This window comes from Aythya ferina (genome assembly GCF_964211825.1).
Source record: "Aythya ferina genome assembly, chromosome: 1".
In the NCBI taxonomy this organism is placed as follows: domain Eukaryota; kingdom Metazoa; phylum Chordata; class Aves; order Anseriformes; family Anatidae; genus Aythya; species Aythya ferina.
Window position 1 is genome coordinate 90,081,636 of NC_140296.1, and position 22,991 is coordinate 90,104,626.

At 34.5% G+C, this 22,991-nt stretch overlaps 1 protein-coding gene across 9 annotated transcripts in view; it reads right to left on the reverse strand.

Annotated features, from left to right (window-relative positions):
• Positions 1-22,991, reverse strand: part of CASK (calcium/calmodulin dependent serine protein kinase) — a 214,501-nt gene that overhangs the window by 19,481 nt on the left and 172,029 nt on the right. For 4 of the 9 annotated variants that reach the window (XM_084505700.1, XM_084505699.1, XM_084505701.1 and 1 more), the window contains 9 exons: positions 22,786-22,863; positions 21,391-21,471; positions 16,169-16,357; positions 15,551-15,629; positions 12,695-12,780; positions 11,108-11,176; positions 5,148-5,216; positions 3,745-3,780; positions 782-978 (listed from right to left, as the gene is read on the reverse strand). In XM_084505700.1, the coding sequence (XP_084361826.1) occupies positions 782-978; positions 3,745-3,780; positions 5,148-5,216; positions 11,108-11,176; positions 12,695-12,780; positions 15,551-15,629; positions 16,169-16,357; positions 21,391-21,471; positions 22,786-22,863 (884 nt within the window). The remainder of the gene's footprint in view (positions 1-781; positions 979-3,744; positions 3,781-5,147; positions 5,217-11,107; positions 11,177-12,694; positions 12,781-15,550; positions 15,630-16,168; positions 16,358-21,390; positions 21,472-22,785; positions 22,864-22,991) is intronic. The other 5 variants (XM_084505704.1, XM_084505705.1, XM_084505703.1 and 2 more) reach the window with 3 other exon arrangements.

Below are 22,991 nucleotides of genomic sequence, written 5' to 3' on the forward strand. Positions count from 1 at the left end.
TAGCCAGTACAGGTGATACAGGTGCTGTTAAACCCTTTACAGCACTCCAATTCTTTATACAGAATATCTGTGAAATATTTTGGGCTGGATTATCCACACTAATAAACTTCCCTGAGTTATGTCTGTTAACATTCATGCTCCAGGACCTGCCTGCCAGAGTTTGTACCGATATATTTAAAACATTTATGAAGCAGGTTCTGCAGGAGGTTGTTTAAAGGCTCTGCATTGCTTTTGTGGAACTGGGTGCCATTGCTGTTTGTTTTACCTGTTCAGGATTCTCTGCACCATGATTTCTTTCTGCTATTTGGCTTTCACATGAAAAAGGAAAAGGGAAGAAAACCCCCAAATTCCCACAATGATGCTTGACTGCTAGCCACAACCTTATTCCTAAATAACTTGCATGTCAACAGTACCAAAGGCAACAGTGTTTATAGCCTAAAAGAGAAATAGATTTCACCCCCTTATATAAACAATTTGTATGTAAACTCCAGTCCTGGTTTTCTAAAATATATCAGAAAGCACAGGTTTTAAAGTTACTAAAAGTTATTAAACCATGTACTTATTTTTCTAATATAACACATATGATATTTCAAGCAACTCTTAAGCATATATGAGAAAAAAAATCAATGCCACAGAAACAGAGGCAATGTACTTTTTTTTTTTTTTTTTTAAAAAAAGGAAAGATTACACAAAAATTAGCTATACAACAACGACAAGCATGAAAGACAAAAATGCAAGCAAACCTAAATTCATTTTTACAGAAAACTGTAAAAAGTCATACCATTCTTGAAGTTCAGGAGAAGGAATAAGACCTGCAGTACCATTTTTTGAGTTCTCCAGTTTACCCTGCCACCAGTTGTGATCGTCTTTGCTAATGATTTGGATAATATCACCAACTCGGAATCTGATGCCAGCTTCTTTGCAAGGAATGAGGTCATCCTTTGCCGGATCATATTCAAATTGTGCTCTGACATATATCTATAAAGAAGAGTTTATAAAAGACACTGCCATATTATTACTGGTACAGTATTAAGAGAAACAGATGAAAACTTGATCTGTGCATGTAGCTACATATACTGCTTGCAACAAGCAAAGGAAGAAACAGAAGGGCAAAAGCATAGTTGAAAATGAAACAGAAAAAAATATCAGCAAACAATGGAGACGTATGATGTTATTTTGAAAGCTCGTGCCTTCTACATACTGTAAAACCTGAACAGCAAAATTGAGCACATGTATGCTTCTGAATACTTTATGTAGATCTATAATAAACTGATAGGATCCTTCAAATCAACATTAACTATTGTAAATCATTATAGACCAAAGGCTTATGACTTGAACTGCACTGCACTTTCCAACTGAAGTTCCATGATATGTTTTAAAATGTGTATGACAAGAAATATTACTTGACAACATAAAGGACTTAGGCTACATTACTTGAAAATTTAGTACCATTGTTTCTTTTGTTTAGATTAAAGAGGAAATCCACTGTTAGGCCTATTACATGTAGTTAGTTGGGTGGAATCTACAAATTCTCTGGATAGGGTTTTCAGTAAAAGTCTAATCCTATATAAATGAATTGTCCCATATAATGACTGGAGTAAGGTATTTTCTAAGCAACATTAACAGAAGAAATTTAGATTTTGACTTCACAATTTAAAACAATATATAAATCCCTGCTTTGTGTGTTAGGGAGGCCCCAGCCCTAGAAAATAAAAATAAAAGCTATCACTAGTTTTCATTGCTAATTACAGCCCTGATGCATCCAAGGATCTAAAAAACAAGATTTAAATGTCATGCCCAAGACGGATAATTGGATAATTTCTGCAGTTTATGAAATTCAAACATCATCCTACAGTGACTCAGACAGCCATGTATACTCTACTGCTGATTTCCTTACTAAGGATGACTAGATTAAAAAAAAAAGCTTTACATTGCACAGTAATATCCTTCATTTAAACTGTAACACTTTTCAACTCTTCTTATAAAACTGTAGCTATGCAATCTTAGGCACTTAAAAAAGTTTATTTCTGTAGAAATCCAGTCTGCAATCCAACATATGAATAAATTAACTTAAAATGACTTATCACTACTATCGTGTACCTGATGCATTTTTATCTATTTAGAGTTAGCAACTGATGGTAACACCAATGCAGAACTCAACCTGTAATATTCCTAATCTGACCTTCATTCTGCTGGGTAGTGGGTGTGTGACTTTAGATAAGCAACCCAAGTTCTTTTTTTCACCTGAAAAATAGGATATTTTAAAACCAAGTACTCTTACTTAGTAATTCACTTACTCTGATGTAGTCAGTATTGAACTATTTCCTTGTTTTACTTTACCCTAACTTAATATAGGTCTAGAAAAGTGACCAGTATTTTTATGATCTAGAAACTTTTCCTTGCTTTTCATGTCCCTGTTGCAGTTTAAGACAGTATCTACAAAATCTACACCCAAAGACAATACTGTCTGTACATGGAACATTATGCACTTCCTTATTTATACCAGTGTATCTATTATCCTTACTGTCTCAAGCTACCAGAAAAAAATATGCTGGGTCAATGGGAAAAGAATCCTGAAATAAAAGGGTAACTATAAATGGTGAGAGAATGAGGGACACTCTGGTTCTGGTATTATTCTGATATTTTCTTGAACACACTCTTCTCCTGGGAAAAATACCTCATGAGAGGAAAAACAAAACCTAACACAACAGCTCGGAACATCTGTCACAGAGCCTCTTCAGGACTACATTCACACAGCCTGAAACTTCAGAAGACAACTGAAAGCTGAAAGAACCAAGATATAAGCTTTAAAAATGGGAAATGAAGCAAGAACAATCTATTCTTGTAATAACCATTCCAGCCAACACAACCAGACAGTAATACAAAAATATTTTCAAAGGCAACAGACTATGAGGTCCATTGACTCTTTTGAATGGAATTGCAAGAATTATTATAAAAACCCTTTGAGTCCACAGTTAAAGATTCAGAGGCATATTCTGGAAAGGTTAACCGTAGCAGTTATTGAAGATGAACCACAAATCCTTTGATGCTATGTGTTGGTTTGGAGGCTGCAGTTAAAAAAAAATATCTTAAAATTGCAAAGGGAATCACTGGGTATCATTTGCAGAGCCCTTAAGGGCATTCTTGAGGTTCTCTGGATGGAAGACCTTTGGTCTACAAGGACATGTACATTTGTCAGGTTAAAGTTATGAAGCTCAGGATCTGGACTCGTGACTGAAAATATGAGGATATCCTCAGACCTACCAGTGCTTAATAGAAATTGTCCTTACTTACTTCTTTGAAGAGCTTTGTTAATGTTAGTAACTAGTTATAAACCAAATCAAGCTTTAGAAGCTTTATCTATACAAAGTTTTAGAGTATTACACACTTGTACTACTAGTCTTCATTTCAGCTAAACTATAATATTTTCATCTAAGATGAAAATCTATACAGGCCACTACTTGACTGCACAACAAGTCTATGAATGCATTCTGAATTAAAACAACATCTCAAGTTAAATTTACAATGAAATGTTACTCTTGCATATGGACACATGAAAAAATGCTACTTTGAATTAGCCACAAACAAATGAGTGAAAAAGAAAAATTAAAAAAAAAAAAAGGAACAAATTTTCTAAGCTTAAATGTTTTAGTTCAGCACATACAGAATATGAGGGGAAAAAGGTAAGCAGGGATGTTCACTAGCAGCTAAATTTATAAATTCCCATGGAGGATATCTATTCACCTGTCGTCCTTTTGGTTGTGTTGTCGATGGCAAGTCCTGCAGAATAAAGCCAACCCAGGAGAAGAAATTTTCATTTTACTTTTTAAGGGTATACAACACCATTTGTTAGTGATTCATACTACATTACAGTAAAATGGTAAGTCAGACAAAAGTATAAAAGCATTGACCCATTTTAAAAATACTTTTTTCTTAAAGAAAAATCAAACCCAGGCTGTTTAGCAGCAAGCTGAAGAAAGCAGGTAAATAGTTTAAGCAGATAGAGAATGTGCTTTTTAATATACGATTCAGCATCTTCAACACAAAAGCACCATCAAGTGAAAGAGGCTCTTTATATGAATGCCTTTTTCCACTTAATACTTCATATTATTTTAAAAAGAGAATGTTGGCTATAATAAATACTAAAAATTGTATTATTAAAAATGTATAGTGACAAATTATGCCAAAGAGTAAGATTATAACTATTAATCATATCACAAATTTGATTTAATTCACAAAAATTTCTTAATTTTTTTTCATCCACACCATTATTTTTTATTGTATTAATTAGATGTACTTTACCTTGTGGCAAATCATTTCTCAATTGTAATGGTGTATATGTATTTTTTAATAGTTAAAGGAGTAGTTTCTTAGGATTTTTTTTTTTTTTCAGGTAGTCCCATGACTCATGATATTGACAGCACTCTTACTGAAGGAACTTGCATGTACAGTTACTACATTGGTCCAAACAATGACAAATGGTAAACAACACAAATTTTAACATTACCATACATTAGAAAAACAGGAGATCAACAGCACCTTTCTACCTGAATACATACGAAACAGGAAGTACTTTGTGTTAAAGATGTGATGATAATAGCTTGGTTTGTAGTGCAGTTTAAAGCCACTTCCTTTTGCTTTTCATATCCAGGCAAGGCTCGTATTTCACAAAGTATGTGCACGTACCACAACAGCAGAGGGCACACCAATTCGTTAACTCAGATAGCGGAAACCAGTACACGTTCCAGAGGTCTCGCAAAACACAAAGCTTAACGAATCTACAAGGTCTCGAAGTATTAACTGCACAGTTATTCTTTCTTCAAACACTGCTTCCAAAGTTTAGGATGGAAATAGGACTTCCACTTGAAACCTTTGCTTAGTTTTGAGGAAACTGCTAACAATGATTTAAGGATGACTGAAGTGTCACATTACAGTTATTAACATTTAACTCACTATATGGCTTTCAATGAGAAGAGTATATTGGAAAAAACTCTTAGAAAACAAAAATGGGGAGTTACATATGCAATAACCTAGGTTCTATCAGCAGGACAAAATTTTCCACTGACCACACGATAAGTATAACAGTAATGGCAGATGAGCACCAACAAAACTTTCACACTTTCTCTGTGTGGAACTGGAAATCTTACCGAAACAGAATTGTTAGTGCTGCTATGGCCATTAGCTGGGGACTGTCTGGATGTAGAGGGGGAATCTCTCTGAAATAAGACACAAGGTTCATTAACAACACAACACTATCACAGGAACACAGATATATTTTAGAAAGAACAGTTACATCCACAGCCTTATAACCACTTGCGTAGCTGCTTCATCCGTGAAAGTTTCCACACTACAAACTCTGTAAATTTGAAAAGTTTGTTCATAGCTTGAAATTCAGGTTTGACATTTTGATGTGTCCTAGGTAATAACTATTTTTATGTTGCCTCAGCAATCAAACAGCTGAAAATCTGTTAACTCTCAAATCTTCTATGGTTGACAACGCTGAAGGACTTTAGCCATATTGGTGCCTTTGCTAAAGGTAATTACCTAGAAGTTATATGCTGCATACTTGAACTACAACAAGGCAAATATTCCATTTTAAAGAAGCTTCTAAATTTTTTTTTTCCAGCCACATGGAGGTCACCTTCTACTTCTTCTAAGGTTGACCAACTTCTACATGTACTTGTTAAGATGTATTTCTGTAGTGTCTCAAAGACACTGCTGCCAATATAGGAACAGAAAGTTGGATACTCTTCTCTTTCCTCATCCATTTTACATTATATTGCTTAATTATTACTGTTCTTTCCAACAGTCTTAAGGGCTTAAAAACATTAAACTTTGCAAAAATACATCATTTAAAAAAGCCACCTTTCTTGAGTCACACTACCAGTGCAGTCCTACACTTCAGTAATAAGACAGCAGATGCAGAAATTCTACAGAAAGGGTAACAGGACTTTCTGGCTAGCTTTTGCAGAGATAAGAAAGTTACTTGCTGAGTAATCTTTTTCACATGCCATTTTGATCACTTATTCCTTAATTCCATAATATCAGATCATTGAGTTTAAGTAGCCATCTCTTCAGGAAATTAAATGATTCACTCATGCATTGTGAAAAAGTAAGAATCCCCTTTAGCCCCAAAGGAATTTTGGAATACAATATTCCTTATCAAAGGTCAATTTAGGAATGTTTGGTAACTTCATGTAACGTCAAGGATAGTACATAAAAGGCATAAAAGGGGTAAAACAGTTTTCAAAGAACACAGTTACCCCGTCATATTTTATCAGTATGAGTGCCTTTTGTAAACAGATTAAAAAACAGAATTGGAGCTGAACTGTTCATGTAACAGCATTAATCAGGCAAAAATCCTCTATTAATATTCTCTAACTTTTATTCATTATGTGATAGCATCCACAGCTATTTTAAAATATCAAAAAAAAAATTAAAATGGCAGGCGATACTTTCTCATTCTTGTTGCCTTCATACTTGATATGCAACAAATTCATTTAGAACTTCTGCACTTCTTTTGGACTCATTGCATATGATTTCAGAAAGTTCCATATATAGTTATCTAGATGTTTGCTTTGATTTTAACACAGTTGAGGAGAAATCTGAAACTATTACCACTGCAAAATCATTGATATGTAGGTCTGTATATTCCTGCTACATGCACACAAACAAAATGCTCATTTGGCTCTTGAAATGGTTTGCAACACATAATGAACTGGAGGAAATCAGTAGTAATTATATTTACAAGATCACTCCAGCATAACAACTTTCAGATGTTCAAATGAGACCAAATAAGCTACTCATTATTGGAAAAAAAATACCTAAAGGAACCAGTATTCCTTTTTTTGTGTATTGCATATGAGTACCACTTCCACAATTAAATAGCAGCTAGGAGATGCTTCTTTCCAAATAAAAAAGTAGCAACTTCCTTCATATGCAGATCTTACCCTTCCTCAGCAACTCTGGCTCTGCCAATTTCTCTCACTTTCAAGAAGCAATGAAGGACAAAATTTACTTTTTGTTGTCCTGTTTTGTTTGCTTGTTTTTGTTTTTAACCCTAGTTTGTTATAACTACTAGTCCAGTGATGGTTTGGCTAGGGAAAGCTGTGGAAAGTTATGCAAGCACCCAGGTCATTTGGAGAATAACAAGTTCAGAGTAATGTGAAGAATGCTGCTATTTATGGCCTCTCTTGAAGGCTTCTCCCTTTGAAGGAAATTTTCTTGTTTTGAAAATATTTTGATTTTATTCCTCCAACAGTTCTCAGCAGAACACTACTCAAAGCAAATGCTTGTCACAACATATTGAAGAAAACACACATTTTCAGCGCTATTGGTGATTTCAGTACTAACTATAAGAAGATAATACATCAATCTAGTCAAGTAGCGTATGTACAATTTTTAAGTATTTAGTTAATTTGGCCACAATTTTAAAGGCATTTAGATTCTTAATTTCCTAGGAGCCTAATTTTTCTTTCAAAAAATATCAGTCTCAAAAGTTAAGAGAAAAACTGTATTATGCACGGTCTAATGAGACAAGTCAATGAGCAGAGAGATCCTTGTAGGAAGCTAGGACTGCTTAGACCTGGACTAGAAAACTTCATCTTTGGTTGTGACTTTGTTCCTCCACTAAATCAGAGAAATTCCTAGTTCTCCTAGGGATAACAGCAGAAAAACACTTGGAGGAACCAATGATTCTGGGTAGTGTAGAAATGAGATTTCAGTATTACTTGAATGTCTAGACTTTCCAATTTTGTCTAGCCACAAACCAAATAACAAAATGGTACTCTTTTGGATCATTGCTCTTTAGTTCATGCATCACAGTTGAACCCTTAGAGGAAACAATCACAATCGCTTCCAAATGATGGCAAAGTGAGTTTCCCATTGATTCCTTGTTGTTATGGGTCGATTCTGAATTGCAAACCTAAGTGTCAGACACAATCCTATAGCAGAAGTCAATTACATCTACTAGATATGGCTCAATCAAATTAGATGCTGACAAAAACAGCTACATTAATGATGGTGTTGCCATATCCACAAAAAACAAGGCTTTAAAAAAATCTGCAAATACATTTCAATTCCAGTTTTGATCACAGAATCTTTTTGGAAGCATTTTTAACACAAACATAAAAAAGTTTAAGAGTATAGCATCAATGGAAACATTGAAAGGCTAAATAAGTAAGTCAATGATGATTAACAATATATTTTTAAGTCCTCACATATATAAAGGCTTCTTAATGAAACAAGCTTTTCACAAGACTATCTGAAACGAAGGGTGTTGTTTATAAGGAAAGCTCTTTGTTTAAAAAACAATACAAACCAAAAAAACCTTCCCTTTCTATTTTTACATATCTAACACTATAAAAAGTTCATAAGTTTTTCAAGTACAAAGTAAGAATGCAAATGTAGCTAGAGCAAAATGCTTTCTCAGTTGGATAAAGTACTAGCTTAAATGTACAAAGAGCATATACAGCCACCAGTCATTCTAAGAATGTGTTGTAATAATTGCTTAAGTTCACATTTGTGTAAACAGAAGTCTGTAATTTTCTGGGTATCTGAAGCAGAACATACAACATCCTGACCGCTGTGTTATCTAGATACCTTCGTAACTTGGTCCACAAACCACGCCAAAGATTAAGAAGGTGCTCTCACATTAGAACAACTGGATCAAGATTTTCTACAAGGGAACTCACAGTAGTGTGTTTTTGAGCAAAGTCTATTCCATTAAATAAAAGACTTGGGAATGGAATGGAAGGCACAAATGCAGTAGAAGCCAGGAATCCCTAAACAACTTGACATTATTCAGTCAAGATTTTGAAAACTGTCTAGGGACACTGAAATCTGTCACATACTATAAGGACAAGACTTCCCAAAATATACAAAATTGTTTAAGTATTTAGAAAACACCACCACAACACTCATCAACTACAGGAAAGTGGGATGTAAATCTCTGCTATTTGATAAATATGTTCCTCTCAAAAACAACTCCTATATACCTTTGTATTATAAAGGCATATAGACAGCTTTTATATAAAAAAGCATATATGCATATTACATCTGATTATACTACTATTTAGTTCTGCTTATTCAAAATTAGGTATTTTGCAACCCAATGATGTGATCATGGTAAGAATCTTAAAAAGAAAACAAAGCAAAATAAACCCCAAACAATTACTGATTCTATTTTACATTCTTCTTCTGGTAAAACTACTCTACATCAGCACAAATCCACAACTAATGGTGGGCAGGAAAGACCAACAACATAACTTTCTTGAAATATCCAAAATACTGCCAAAAATCTTAACTAGTACTATTAGTGAAGACCCAACATCTCTGAAATTAGCTTGCTGGAGAGTCTTAGTAATATCATTTGTCTATTTTTAGCCTGTATCAACGGTAAAGAATATGATTCCTCATCTGAATCACAACCCTGAAAAATCCTACGAAAGAAATTCTCTCTGTACCAAAGGACTAGAGGTGACTTAGTAGGATAACTTGAAAATATTAGCTTTTTATGAACACTTCTAACAGTCAGAGCACTAGCCAAAGTCATAGATGTGACCAAACAGGTAGAATAGACTCAGGTACCTCTGATTTTCTGGGTATCTGAAGCAGAACATACAACATCCTGACCATTTGAATGCAAAATGCCACAAAGTGTGATAAATTGTCATGCTAATTTTGTTTCTGTCTTTGATCACACATTTCAGTTCTGCTGTTTTGTCCAATGAAAGGTATGATTCCTTTCCTCTCTTCTATGAAATAAAGCCATGAAGAACATGAAGACAGAAAGCTAAGGAAAATAAATGACCTACTACTACTAAAATTACATCTAATGGTATTAAAGTTGCATGCTGAATTTAATTTTTGCCAAATAATCATCTTCCCAGGAGGTATATAGTTTCAGCAGTTTCTGTGTTTCAATATTTGGAAGTGTGATATCTTTTATTATTACAGGTATTTACAGCAAAATAGTTGATACATAAATGCATCAGCACACTACAATTTCTCTTTGATTTTTTTTTTAAAGCCTTTGTATTTCATGAAGAACTTTTGCTTCATATTTATACCTTACAGGTGAAAATTTGCCAAACACCTAGTCTCTAAAACCTGTTAGTTCTTGTTGACTTCTAGAACAGAAGGCAACCAAAAAGCAGTAATTTTTTCTTTTACCCAAACAGATTGTTCTGACAATCACAATAGCAGCTTCTATATGTTCTAGCATCTGCTGAGACACAAAAACAATTAGGGTGAAATCACAGCTCTAATTAGGTTAAGGTGTTTGACTTCAACAGGGATTGTGATTTCACTCTTGGAATTCTAATTTGGAAACTGTTTGCGCAATTAAGCATGTGGCACAGAACGACTGGCATCATCTCCATAGTGCATATGCCATCTGTACACTTAAATTGGAACTGTAACTCTCAAGTAGCCATTTTCGAGAATTTAATTCCCTTCAATTGCAATCTGGAACATAATTTTGTGACCATAAGGGAATTAAACAATGCTACTGTGCAAAAACCATAACACCAAGTTTCTAGTTCAACAGGAACTGAACTCCAAATCTGTTTTTCTTCTGTAATGACAAATACCATTTTAGCATGGAAACAGAATATTGAGCCACATGTAACTGTTACAGACAACCATCACAAATTTACCTCAACAGGGTTATACAGAAACAGATTCTTCAATTAACCCTTAACAGCCCAAAGCAGCAAAATAATGTTTCATGCCTAAAAAGGGAGGACAGCTCCTCAGCTTAGGAACTTTAATAGACTTCCTGGAGAATGCGTTTAAATTGTAATTTTTAAAGGGGCTTCCTAAATGCATGAGTTGAGGATGCCCTCTCCTATTTTATTTATTTATTTATTTTTGTTTATATAGGCTGTAAAGAGTTAGTTAAGGTGCTGATGAGATGAATATGAAGGCAGGGCTGAGTAGGTAGGTGGGACCTACTCGTGTTCCGTTATCTTTGTTGTAAAATTGGTGTGCGTGATCTAACAGGACAGGCAGAAACAATTTCCCAGAAAGCAGTAACATTCAGCCATCAGCAGGCAGTTAGTTACAGGACTGAGGAAGAAATGGGACGGTTCATTAAATACATTACCTCACAGGATGAAGATTGCGTGCGATAACTTGGCACAATCTTAAAGGTGATACTTCCACGCATTTCCCTCTGTAAAAAGAGAAATGCTTCATTAAAGATGCTTAATATAAAATTTCCAAATCAGTAATGTCTGATAGGAAAGCGTCAGAGTTAGTCTGAGAACAGCTGTAGGTTTTCCTGAAGTAAGTATTCAGAAAAGCTAAATTGCTGCAGCAAATTTGTCATTTCACTTACAAATGAACATTTAGAACAAACATTTAGATCATCTCTCATTAATTTAAAAAAACAAACATGCATCATCAGTTTGTTCACCTGACCAGTTTTTGAATGTCTAGAACATACAGCTGTATTTTAAGGTGAAAAATTCATGGATGTCTATCTTTTTTTTTTTTTTTTGGTAGCTATATGCTTGTGATCTAGACAGTCTTTGCTGTAAAAGTGGTATTTTCTTCTTTCATCATACATGTTAATGAATGCATATGAACAGTTTCTGGAAAAGCTGCATGTCACTTCATTAGAGGCAGAAATGTAAGAAATCAAAATAGAAGATGGGGGTCTGGCAGTTTGCATTTGCTACATTGTAAGAATATTCATAACAAGAAGTAACTGTAGAACAGCAGTAGACTATGGCAACGTATTTTCACAGCCATATTTTCTTAAAAGACAGTTAAAATATAAGTGCCACCACATGGCTGACAACGGCAGGACTTGGATCTGGGCAGAAAGGTAACCAGATCACTTCAAATGTTCTTGGAGTTTTTCCTTCTCTCTCTGTCTGGCTATCTTGTAAGCCTCCAAATACTACTTGCCTGGATTTACTTAAGCTTGTCTATTTGGTTTTGGACACAACAAGAGGAATAATGATTATCATCCAAGATCAGGGTTGCATGCAGAAAAAAATGTGTTATGGAATATCAAACTGACTACTAGCAAGGCCCATGATACCATTTTCCTCCAAAAAGCCAGACTGTTTGAGCTCAACATATATTTTTTCTTTGTAACTTCAATAACTTCAAGTCACAAGAGTTCTAAGATGAAATAAGGGATGGTCCAGCTACATTTTTTCTGCATTGTAATTAAGTATTGGAACTGTTTGCCAAAAGAGGCACCTGTCCTGTTCCTTGGAAATTATCAAGGCCTGACCAGATTTCAACAAAGGAGACTTAACATTAGAAAAACAAAACAAAACAACTTTCTAAAATGTAGAACAGTTATAACAGAAACTGCCCAGAGAGTCTGGGGAACCTCCACCACTCAGTATCTTTTAAGAGCTGATGACATATACATCTTGCAGTAACAGCTGGGTGTCAATTATCTTTCTGTGAGACTAAACAGAATAAATAAAATGACACACAGAGGTGCCTTCTACCATTCCTGGGCATAATGTGCAAAAAAGACACTAGAAAAAAAGAGGAAAGAGCTTGCAGAGTCCTGTAACAGCTGAACAAAAAAGATTTTGCATTATAGGCACCTGGTGGCCATCAAGAATAGAAGAAAAAGGGGAAGTTGCAATGCAGTTATGGAAAATTTTGTCAAAGTATGACAGACAATTGCATAAAGAACGTGAGAAAGATTTCAGGCACTTACAAGCATTTTTTGTAGTTGTTCTACAGTCTGATTTGCCACACTGATTCCGTTTATTTCTCGTATTTCATCGCCTACATGTAGCGTACCTGTAGAATCAACAAAACACACAATCACCACAATTACTCACACAAACTGAATTGTAAGACAGTAATACATACAAATGCATAAATATGAAACAACATTAAAATAAGTTTTTTGGCTAGATTCATAAAAGGATTGTGGTAGTGATGCATTAGAATCTCTTTGAGACTGCAGTCAATATGCCAGCATGAGATGCCCCAGCACCTTTTATAGTTAATGGGAAAAACATCGGTTCCCTTACAGGCACACTTCAAAAACTCATGCATTGAACAGAAAGTCCCCTGCAACTAGCTGACTGAGTATGTTCAGCAGACACATTCCAGTATTTTATCAGATGACTACTTAATGCAGTCTGGCTTCTGGACATAGTCTTAATTTTATCTGTCAGACTGCTATATTTTTTCATTTCTCTGATTTGTATTTGTCACAACTACAGTATGAATTTTCTGTATGTACACTTGACTTCAGCTTGAATCTAGATGATTGGTGTGACTACCTACAATCTCATTTGATGAAAGAAACATCTACTTAGCTCAGGCAAGTCATAAACTGCCCTGCTGAAGCTGAGATAGGAATGGCATGCCACAATGTGTCTCTTAAGACCCTACAAAAGATAAACAGGGAAGTGGCACCAAATGAATTAATTATCCTCAGGATTAGAAGCAACCTAAGAGGCTCTTTTAGATGACAGTTTTAGACTTGAGTAATTCAAACCTACTCAATTTTCTAGTGATTTTCCATAAAAAATTCTACGGTATGTGCAGGAACTTCTTACTCTTCATATATATATTCTTGTCAGAAAAGAGTATTCTTGACATTTATGAATAATTAGTCTTGCATACCATTTGTGGCTCCCATGACATACACGCTTAACCATCTAATTTTGGTTCCTTTTCTACTGGCTGTGCTATGTTTACTCAGAACATAATCTACCCATGAATTACTGTTATATAACACACACATCTATAATAACAAAGAATGGATGTACTTCTGGAGTAAATGGTTTCCTTCTTTGTTTCTGTAAGCCAGAGTGAAGACAGTTTTAGGAAGTGTGCTTTTGCTCTCCACACAGAAGTATGAGAATGCCTACTCTATTACAGAGGAGACAGAACAAATTCCTGGGGTCCCTACCCAGAAATGTGTTTTGTAGCCAGAAGAAAACTCTGTTACTTGGAAACGGAGTGACTGTGAACGTACCATTGTGTTTTTACCAGGACATCACCTGCATTTTGTTAGAACTGAATAAGCCTTACCAGGACTATTAAGTCATTTTGAGAATGCAGCATTGACAATGTACAACTACTGTTTTTCCAGAGTGGCTAAAGGGGAAGCCAGTAAATCCTCTTCCTTCTTTGGAAACCCTGTTTTTTTTTTTTTTTTTTTTTAAATGCCATATTGAGACCTCTTCTTAAATGGATTTTAATAATGAATTCACTTTTTTGCATGTGTAACCCCAAACCAGACAATCAGCAGGAGAAAAAAAAACACATTTGGGTTACAACACATGACCTAGTCATTGCTGTTTCTGTCTGGCAATTCTCCACATAGCAAGCAGACAGCAGAAACAGTATCATTAAAAACAAACAAACAAACAAGAGCCACAGACCTTGTCTACAGGATTCAAAGACATGTACTCAAGATGATGACTCAGTGACATTTGTGTTGTTCTTTTCAGTAAAAATATTCTAAATTCAGGCAGTTATATGACATAGTGAAGCTAAGAGGCACCTAGAGCACTCAGAAGATTAGATACACTAAAAACAGATGAGAATACTACAGAAACACTGAAGAATGGTTAAACCTATGTGTGCAAAAGAGCTACCTTAGTTAGATGAAGTATGTATAGAATAGGTTACATTTCACACATTTTGAGAAATCAAACGCGCTATATAATTAAAAAATGAGAATATTAGGGAAAAGAGTGTTTTACAGTTCCCTTGTTTCATGCTTTGTTTTCCTAATTCCCCGTTCCTAGCTTCTTTTGAAATAAAACAGTAGGCTTGAAGGAACTCTGGTCTGACAAATTATGTAGACTTTTGTGCTTATAAAAAGCAAAAGACAGCAAACTGGAAAAAAATAAAGTAACCCTTTTAAAGGTGTGAACCTAGCTTGCAGCTAATAACATAGCAGGGAAGGTTATCTGTTTAAAGTTGGACAAAATCCAGCTAATAATTATTTTTTTACACCTGATCTGTTCACAAAACCTTGAAATAAAGTAGTAGGTTGGAGATGAGAAAACATGTATGCTTGCAGGTTTTTCTATCGTAATGAAAACTGAAAATAAAGATATGTGTTGTAGGGACTAGGGATGTTTTTATTTCATAAATTGTTTCTATAAGCCTCAAAATCAAAAGTACATTGATCTTCAAGAATTGCATGAAAATACATGGAGAAGCTTATTTTTTTTTTTTTTTGAACAAGGGTCCTCCGTTTTTGCAAGGAGAAGTACTGTAACCAGTCTAAGGATTTTTATTTTTAAATATAGGATTAAATAAGTTTGGCTTCAGACATTATTGGCATTTCAGTCTCTCAGTGAGCTATAACCCCATTCCTCTAATTAAGGCCTAAATGAAACATAATGGGCCCTCATCTCACAACACAAGCAGATATCTACAAGTGAAAGGTGCTAAACGCAGTTAACAGAACTCCATCTAGATAGGGGTTGACAACTATAGAACAGTAGCAATCAAAATGAGGAATATGTGCCGTTACACAGTTTGTACAAAATGATCTAAATCTTTTTTGAAAGCAGAACCATTTATGACACATGATTACCTTGCCGGTGAATCATTCCTCCGTGCATAATTCTTGCCACAATGCAATGGTTCAGCTCATTCATTTTTAAAGTGATTCCCTGGAAAAAGAAGTGTTTATACTCTTAAGATAAAACATTCAGCATTGTGACTCTTGAATGGTTAAGAACAGTCACTGTTCCTAAAACCTTGAGGGCAGAGTATAAATTTTAAGGTAAAAAACTTTGCCACTCATTTAAATATGAGCAATGAAAACAGATGCTATTTATAAGATGAAGATGCAATAATTTCATAAATCAGCATATAAGATTCTGGTTTGTTAAAAATGCAATTTTATATTCAAGTAGAGATTGTCCAGTTCAGTTTTACATTTTAAAGCCTAATCTAGTAATAACTACTACAAGTTCATTTTTAAACAAAACCAGCTATAGAGGTACTACTGCAATATAAATACATGAACAGAATTTTAACTGAAGGATATATATAGGATATATAGGAAGGTAAGGATATACAATGGCTGCTGAACTATTCCATCTACACTGGCAACTTCAAAATGCAAAAACTTTCACTGAATTCAATATAATACCGGTCTTTACAAGTATAGAGTCAAGCAAAACAAGCAACAAGGTTCTCCCCATACCATTGGTTCATCTGTGTTCTTCTGGAACTGCACCAGTCGAACTCGTGTTACATTCTCCATATCCATGTCACCGTTGGCGCTTTCTGGAGAATCTCCGTTTAAGTATGGAGAGGTGGGAGGAGGTGTAACTCTCAGCGCTTCATCACTGTAAACTTCATGTGCCACTACATCATGAGTTTGAAGTAAGGCCTAGAGGAGATTATAGTAAAAGACCATCATCTTCCACCATCTCTGATGCCCTTCAACTCATTCCATATAAATACTTTTGAGGCTCTCCAGACATTAGAGGAAACTCAGGGTATTTCTGCCTCACTTTCTATACAGGGACTTTTCTCTGAAAAGAGTCTAAGATAAACTTTATCAGACTGTGGATGCATATCCACAAACCCAGACTTTAAAATCTACACAAGTAAACATCATTTTCTACTGTAGATTTCACAATGAAAATGAGGTTGCTTCCCTCTCCCCCATCTTCTCAACACCTGCAAGGTATCAGAATTAAGTCATTATTATTTATGTGCCTAGACACAGAATTAGGAAGCTACATTTTTAAGCAAATTATTCCACAATAATTACCCTTCAAAAATGAAAAGGTATTCGGATCCCATGGTATTTCATTATAATAAAGACAGACTGTGGATCAGTACTGAATTAAATACTTGTTTTGTTTGTTTACCAGTTTAAACACTTCCATATTCTCCTTCTCCTACAGCATGGCCCAAGTACAACTGCACTGAGTTCAAAATACTTGACGAAAGTTATAATCTAAATCAACAAACTGATCAAATACTGCTTCATTAATTTTGCTTTCTTTCCTGATGCAAAGAATGGTACAATATGTAATAGATTAAATATATTTAATTATATTTGGAAAGCAGAACTACTGACTGTGCAAGTACTCTAAGCTAGGGCAAAGACATGGAGCCTGTGTAGCTGTTAAAAGTGTAACACATTATTATAAGATGAAAGTGAGACAAAGTGTAAACATTTGCAAAGCAGTATTCAACAGTACCAGGCTTTTTAATATTTCACTTTTCTCTAGGGTATCTTTAAGAGCCCTGGAGCATATCCATTTCATACTTGCATTCAACTCTTAACGATGAGTATATTATAGATAAATTGCTTCTGACCAAAAACTAAATCTGAATTATATGTGAACACACTTGTACTACTCCTGTACTAACTCATCAAGGATTAAACAGAGAAACAGAGAAAGATCCCACCTCTGTAAGCAAATGGCTGGACTTTTCAGAGAAGGACTGATAAATCCAACCTAAGTTCTTACAATATACAGTAGACTTATCAGTCACCACTGTAGTTAGGTCAATATGTATGATAGTCAACATCTTGTTAATTGCCATTTAAATGCTCTTACAAAACCCATCAATCTTGCAAGGCTTGAGATTGACCACCTAGAATTGTTTTTGGGAGAAAAATCTGATTCTGCTACATCTTAGTCTTCAATTAAAATGTTTAAGCAAAACAAACTGAAATAGCAGTTAAAAATGTATTTCTGAAGTGGAATTCAATGAAAAACCGTGATTTTCTTGGCCTCTATTAAATTCTAAATTTATTCCTAAAATAGCACTTCTGAAGTGTACCATGTTCAATAAGACAGCTTCATAACCAGTGTAAGTTACCTCTCCTCAAATCAAACTATAGTTAGGAATTCAGCATTATAATGATGGAACAGAATTCCCTAAACTAGCAATGCTCTGCTCACATTCACTCCTGTTTTTCCAGCATTTCAAGCTTATCTACATAAATACTATTTTACTTAAACACTGAACTGTATCTGCATTTTTTTTTTTTTTTGTCTACCACAAGCTCAAACTTGCAACAATTCCTCTACCTGCATCTGTACTACCTAAAAGCAATGCTTTCTATTTAAAGGTCTTGCCCATAAATGCAAGTCAAAACATTTTAACTAAATCAATTCTTTATTTATTTAATTGGGTATAAACTTTTATGTTAATACTCCTATATAGGTTTACAACAAACATGCAGATTTAGCTTAATGCTGTATTTCTAAACATCAGATACTCATTCCAGTATCTGAAAGCTGTTTGCAGTTGTCCCAGGTAAGACCAGAGCATCCAAGTGCAATCAGGCCTTAGCTCTGGCTGTTAAAACCCATCCATTCTAGGAGCACAGTCTTGGCTTTGTGTGTGGACACTATTTAGCAGAGCAGAATAATCTTCTGCACCTCCCTCAGCTCTGTCTACTCAAAACTACTTATTCAACTTCATGCAGCTGCCTGTATCTGCTGTGCTGTCCACCCTTAGTATTGCATTTCTTATGTAATTCAGTGCCTTACCTTTGTTTCACATCAAATACTTGCCTTGCTTAAACTGTATCTTCAGCAATAATATATACCTTGTTTAAGACTAAAATATGGTAATTGGAACATTTTTAAAGCTTCACAATTACATTAGATGACTTCTGAATGTTTCAACAAAAATTAACACAAATTCATAAGCACAGACATTAAAGTGCACTAACCTCAATTTAAATACTGAAAACATTTAATATAAAGACTGCTATTAGACTTTACCTAAAGACACTTATTTTCATGCATTTCTGTTAATCCTGATCATTTAGATTTTTTCCCTGTCTCCTTATTCCCTGCAGAACATATTAATCCTGCTGAAGATAAAAGTTTAGTGAGAACAACTGCTATACTATATTAAATGATCATTATCTACAAAGAAGAGTGTAGGAAGGCACAAGATGACAGAAAAGACTTCTAATATTTAATTAAATGTCTTCTAGTACAGCAAACATTTCAATTATTGCCACATACTAAACACATATAACAGAACCTGTTACAGAAAAATCTCTTTGGTGTATTTGCAAAATTACTGATAGCTGTGCAATAGAATAAAAGCTCTTTGAAATTTGTACACAAAAAACAAGGTACTTGATGATCTTTTAAATGATACTTGAATTAATTACTTGCTGGAAGACTTTTATGTAAATTTACATACATTTATTCAAACCAATGTTCAAAATGTATAGAATAAATTCATAATTTATTCCTGTACTTATATGGCACACAAGAGTAAAATAACAGTAAAACAACAAAAACCTTTGAACTCGAACATCTCCAATTGCAATAACAGTATTGACAAACCTGTACGTTATTGACTTTGATTCTGTAAAGTCCTATACATAGTCTAAACTGTAAACACATATAAACTTGTAAGTAAATGAGACAGATTATACACTATTGGCTTCTAATTAAGTATACACATTAGATAACAATATAAATAGTAGTAAAATACTCTGTTTCAGGCAAGTGTTAACACACATGTTGCTATTTATTGCATTGTATTGCTACAATTCCTACGCATTGGAGGTCAATAATTTACTAACAAGAGTACTGCCCTCTATAATGCCTGGCAAAGACATTGAATGCAGACCAACAACACTGTTTAACACAGTTATTTCCTTTCATAATAATATCTATTTTAATGGCTTTTGCTCTGAAGAAGCTTGGCAGAATGCCATTAAAAACAAACAAACAAAAAAGGCTTGCAACATCCTAAAAGATGCATCTAGGAGCAGGAGTAGAATGATGGGAGAGAATGGGATTGTCTCTGACATCTGGAGACTCTTAGGTATCTGCACCCTAAAGGTATGGTGACACAGCAACATATGCTGACTTAACTGCTAGTTTACATGATTGTGTCAGTCCTCCCCTTGCTCATTCTGGCTCTGGCAGTATTCCAGTGGTCCCTAATTCTTCTGGCTAAACTAATCATTGCTTTGTTGGAGTAATTTTCTACACTTAGCACAGTGCAATATATGTGTAGAATATCAGAGGAATGTCAGAACAACTGCAAGGGAGAGGATGAAACATGGGAAAAGCACATGAGACTATTAACAATTTAGCTTGGGTTGCCATAGATGAGCTAACTGAAATTATTCGTCATTAAAAATATTTGTTATGAGATTGCAGCTTTTTCATTATCATAAATACCTTCTACAGAACTGTAGCAGACAAGCCTGACAGCTGCTTTTAAATTCATGAGGATACCAGGTGGAAATTGAGATATCTAATAAGAGAGGATTTCTGACTTACTTTTCTTGTTGCTTAGTAATTAAAATTTCATATGCCACAATAATTTTTACTGATGCCTACTTCCAAAATAGTTCAGAATTAAAAAAAAAAAAAAAAGCTCTTTCTCCACACTGCCTAATGTTTTTGCAACACTATGTGGTAATTATGCAAAAAATGTAAATAAAATTAATATCAAATTGCATTTACAGAAGCTAAGCAACACAGAGTATTGTCTGTGGCAGATTTTTCCATTTTTATCTTCCTAACAGTATGGGTGAGAACTATTCTACCTTGTTTTATGTTTTGTTTCAAGCAAGTATTCCTGTATTTGATCCAGATTTGCTACAGGCTTCAGGAGAGGTATCATCCCCAGGAAAAAACATATCAGCATGTTGCAGAATACAACAGAAAAAAATGGTGTCTGCATTAGCAATAGGTGCAATGAAACAATAATGGATTGAGAGAGTAAAGCAGCTAGACTAGTGAGGACCCTATGTATACACTGTACTCATTGCAGGAGTTTTAATTTCTGACAAGTTTCTACCTTTCCCTGTAAACTGTATGCCCATCAGCTGCTAGGTTACACTGGTTGAGCTTCTGGAGGACATCTTCACAGTTTTTAAATTTACCTGCAAGGAGTGTAGTTCGCGTGCCCTGTACATGACACAAACCAAAGTATTGTAAGGGTGATTCAGGAGATTCATTTGGAAAAAATACTCCTGATCTGATCTAAAATAATAACATAAATGTACCCAAAGCTACTCTGGCTATCAAAAGAAGTTACTGGGACATGTAGCTACCTAGATTTCTTCTTATATATGCATATAAGGTTGATTTCAGCTCACTCTTTCTTGGAAATCAGGTATGCAGATTTACAGTAATTCAGCTTTCAGGTGAGCAAATTCCACAAAGCCCCCTGCATAAAATTCTTGTGTTAGGGAAGTTCACAATTCCTTACTTCCAACTGATGAGTGCAGAACACAGCGAAGAAAACACTGTTTTCTGAAGTTATGAACCTCATCCATAGCACAAAAAAAAGAAATCCTTTAACTAACCTCCAGTAACTTGTTATAAAGCAGGGACATCCTGCATCCAACAAGATTTTAAATATAAAAAAAATGTTTAAAAAAAATAAAGACAAGGGTTAACATTTGCTTACCATGAAATGAGGTTGTGTTAAAATACGCTTTAGCTCCTTTGCATCATTGTTCTCTGGGTAACATGAAATTTCTTCCAATACCTGTACAACAAACAGTAAAGATACCCATAGTAACTGTCTTCTAAAGAAAGCTATTAATCAATCAAATTAAACTCCTCACTGGTCAGTCAGTATATCTCCTAAAGATTATATAAAAGAACATTTTTGACAGAAAAGTGTGTAGGAAACCATCATTCCACTCCAAGAGAATAAAACACCTCATTTCAATTTTCTTACTTTCTGTGACAATAAAGAAGACATTTGATGGAAACAGTTGCTCTTTTTTCAATTGACGGTATTCCTGTAACAGCTAAATATGGAGACAGAAATGAAGCACCAACCTATAGGTCACATACACCACCACCACCAATTGCTACTTTCACACATAATCTCAGCTTATTAAAACCACCACTTTAAAAGCAGAATTAAAAATACTCATAAAATGTTCTCTCCACGAATTAAATTTTTAAAGACACAACATACAGGTAGTCCATCTGCTACCCCACCTACAAGCTCCAGTTTTTATAAAATCTGGGCCATACTTCAGCTTATCAAGGAGGAGGGAGCAATTTTTAACTCATTTGCCTGCAGCCTGGCAATTTCACCTTTATGTTCAACATATAAGTACTTGGACAAAGAAAGCAGAGTTTTCTGCTCCTGGAAGCACCTCCCAGGATTAGCTGCTAGAAAATTCTGCAGAACAGAACTCTGGGGTTTCCATCAGTGTGACTTCAGTTATTAGACAGTGTTTTGAAGTCTTTCTATTCATTTTATTTTAATAATACTGTAAACATTTTTTCCATGACATTACTCCCCAAAACTATATTTATTTCTATTGATAATATATAAAACAACTATTTTTTAAATTAAATTATTTTTTTAATTATTTTTTTTAATTATTTTTTTTTAACTACTTGCAATAAGTAAACAAAACACTATGTGTCAGGTATAGCAATTAGGAAAATCTGTGGTCTACATATGTTCTGTAAAAATGAACCAACTTTACTGCATCTCTAGGTTTGCTCTTCTTGAAACTGATACTTTTTTTCCCAATTTATATAGCTAATACTAAGAAATGTTTTGTGTAGAACTCATATGAACATCATACTTTTGCTTGAAACCAAGTAATACGTGTGTATAAATATCTAAATATATAATCCTTACAGACACAATGGAATTCTACAAGTTTATGCAACATGTTATGTAACTTAAGTAAACAATGGTAGAATTCCAGAAATAATTCAGATTATGAGCCAGAATACATACCAGTATGTTAATGAAGATAGAAACATTCCATTTTAAATGTTTTAAAGAATAAAACTTTCTAAGTCAAAAAATATATTTTAAAGCCATTACCTCTTTGGCTCTCTGTACAGCATCACTTGGAGGATTCCTGATTTGTGGTGAAGATTTTGTATTTATTTTGTCATAAAGCTGAAATAACAAGAAAACAAACTATTGAAATCATATGCTACTTTATATAAAGTAATGGTGAATCCTAACAATATCCGGCTTATGTTACCATGATGAAGATGACAGTTGAAACTATCCCACAGATGTTT